Source organism: Sphaeroforma arctica (genome assembly GCF_001186125.1).
Source record: "Sphaeroforma arctica JP610 unplaced genomic scaffold supercont1.1059, whole genome shotgun sequence".
Classification (NCBI taxonomy): domain Eukaryota; class Ichthyosporea; order Ichthyophonida; genus Sphaeroforma; species Sphaeroforma arctica.
In genome coordinates, this window is record NW_014039499.1 from 6,798 (window position 1) to 9,260 (window position 2,463).

The following is a 2,463-nucleotide window of genomic DNA, read 5'->3' on the forward strand; positions in this document are numbered from 1 at the left end:
TGTTGTGTGTGTGTGTGTGTGTATGTAGTATATGTATATATATATATATATATATATATATATTGTGAGCAACTTATTTAGTTCACGAACGGTTTTAGAGTGCAATAGCGTTGTACTTTATATGATCAAAGTAATGTAATAGCTTACAAGATTATAGTGACTGATCATCGCATAAACTTGTCATATATAGTCTTAACTAGATATTACCTATCGTCAGTCCCCTCTAGTTACTCCACAACATCCCCCCGAGTTCCTCGCTTCCTCTGTTGTCCGTCACTCCTGTATACATCTTACACTACTTGACACTTCTCGCTACTTTACAGCCTATGCTATTCTCTTGTTCTATTGATATGCATTTTACAGCCTCATCATATATGTAAAACCAATATAACTAGACACAGCACTGGTATTTCACTTTATAACTAACCCCTCGTACACTTGAGTCATCCTGTATGATTCACCACTACACGTGGACTATACACACATTACAATATATATATATATATATATTAAACACACACATATATATATATATATATATTAAACACATATGTATATATATTAAACACACACATATATATATATATATATATGTATGTATATTAAACACACATACACACACACACATATATATATATATATATATGTATTTGCAATTGCAAATAAACTGGATCGCATTTCCCAAATCGTGTCCCCATCACAGGACATTGATCTACGCTCTTGAGATGGCTCTAGACCCTTCTGTTTCCATTGATGAGGCGCCCTTTGTTTCTCGTGAGGTGTATGAATGGAAGCGCGGTCCCATGATACAACGACAAGACTTCGACAACAAGACCTTGTGTATCATACAGGTACATTAGTGTGTGCAGTATAAATTCATTGGTATGTGTATCATACAGGTACATTAGTGTGTAAAGTATAGGTGCTTTGGTGTGTGTATTGTGCAGTTACATTGGTGTGTGTATATTATAGTCACATGGGTTTCTGTACTATACAGTAACATTGGTGTGTGTGTGTCGGTGTTGTCGCTATCTGCGGGGTATATATATATATATATATATACGCGTAATTAAATAACTGTATTAAATTCTAAAAAGTCAATAACATCCGATGCAAGCCTGGAAGCATACCAAAGGCTGTATGTACCTATAGTGCCGTGCTCGATGTCATAGGTGGTGTGTGTTGTAATGCTCAACTACGTGCTAGCGTGAGACGCGGTGTGTGAAGAGGCGACCAATCACTTGCCGATCCTCGCTTTCTTCATGCAGGATTAAGACTAGAGACTCTGGATGGCTAGTTCTATAAATAGAACATTTGTAGATCGCTGTATCTAATATTAGAACACGTACGCTCGTGAGGAGGGGCGCACAATACCAGATTCCTAGCTACGGTCTTTAAAGCATGACCAACATTCCGATCCAACACATATCTAAAAAAAGAACGTTCCTTTTTTAGGTAGGGGCGCACGACCTCGCGTTCCGGTCCATGCTGGCGACATTTGAGTACATGACGAAGGCTCTGGGGCTGATACACGCCATGGCAATCAATTTTCCCCACTCCACCTTTGTAGTACAAAGCACAGCCAGCTATGGCATACCCAAGAGCAGGTAAGTGACGGAGCATGAGTGCCACACAGGTGAATAGGCCCGTGTTACTAGGAGGCAATATTGTAGGCCGCACAGTGTAGGTATGGAGTGTAGGTATGAAGTGTAGGTAGGAGTGTAGGCATGGAGTGTAGGTATATAGTGTAGGTATGAAGTGTAGGTATGGAGCGTAGGTATGAAGTGTAAGTATGTGTAGGTGTGGAGTGTAAGTATGGAGTGTAGGTATGGAGGTTAAGTTCTAGTACAAAATACGGCCAGCTATGGCATTCCCAAGCGACGTTAAGTGGCGGAGGATACGCGCAACGCACTTGTGCATAGACCCGTGTGTACTGGTAAGCGTTGCCATACGCAAAAAGTGTAGCTATGGAGTGTTGCTATGGCAACCTTTCGTAAAACCGTAGCCTTGTGGTCAGTATAAAACCCTAAAACCCTAGAACCCTGTGTGTTTTGTTCATTAGACCGCATGTGGACACTGACACGCATGACTGTACTATTTGTCACACATAGGGGTATCCACACCATCCGCTACAAGGCAGAAGGAAGCCGGCACTTCCGCAAAGAGACTAATACGGGGTAGGTACATTCGATACATGCTTACTATTCTTACCACTTTGACTAATACGGGGTAGGTACATTCGACACATGCTTACTATTCTTAACACTTTGACTAATACGGGGTAGGTACATTCTATACATGCTTACTATTCTTACCACTTTGGCTAATACGGGGCAGGTACATTCAAAATATGCTTACTATTCTTACCACTTTGACTAATATGGGGTAGGTACATTCGATACATGCTTACTATTCTTACCACTTTGACTAATACGGGGCAGGTACATACGACACATGCTTACT

The 2,463-nt window shown here is 40.6% G+C and overlaps 1 protein-coding gene across 1 annotated transcript in view; it reads left to right on the top strand.

The window, feature by feature from the left end:
- Positions 1-2,181, top strand: part of SARC_09838 (hypothetical protein) — a gene marked incomplete at both ends in the record, with an annotated part of 8,089 nt that extends 5,908 nt beyond the window's left edge. Inside the window, 3 exons of the mRNA XM_014296131.1 lie at positions 704-851; positions 1,456-1,607; positions 2,112-2,181. Coding sequence (XP_014151606.1) covers positions 704-851; positions 1,456-1,607; positions 2,112-2,181 — 370 coding nt within the window. The remainder of the gene's footprint in view (positions 1-703; positions 852-1,455; positions 1,608-2,111) is intronic.
- Between the last annotated feature and the right edge of the window lie 282 nt (positions 2,182-2,463).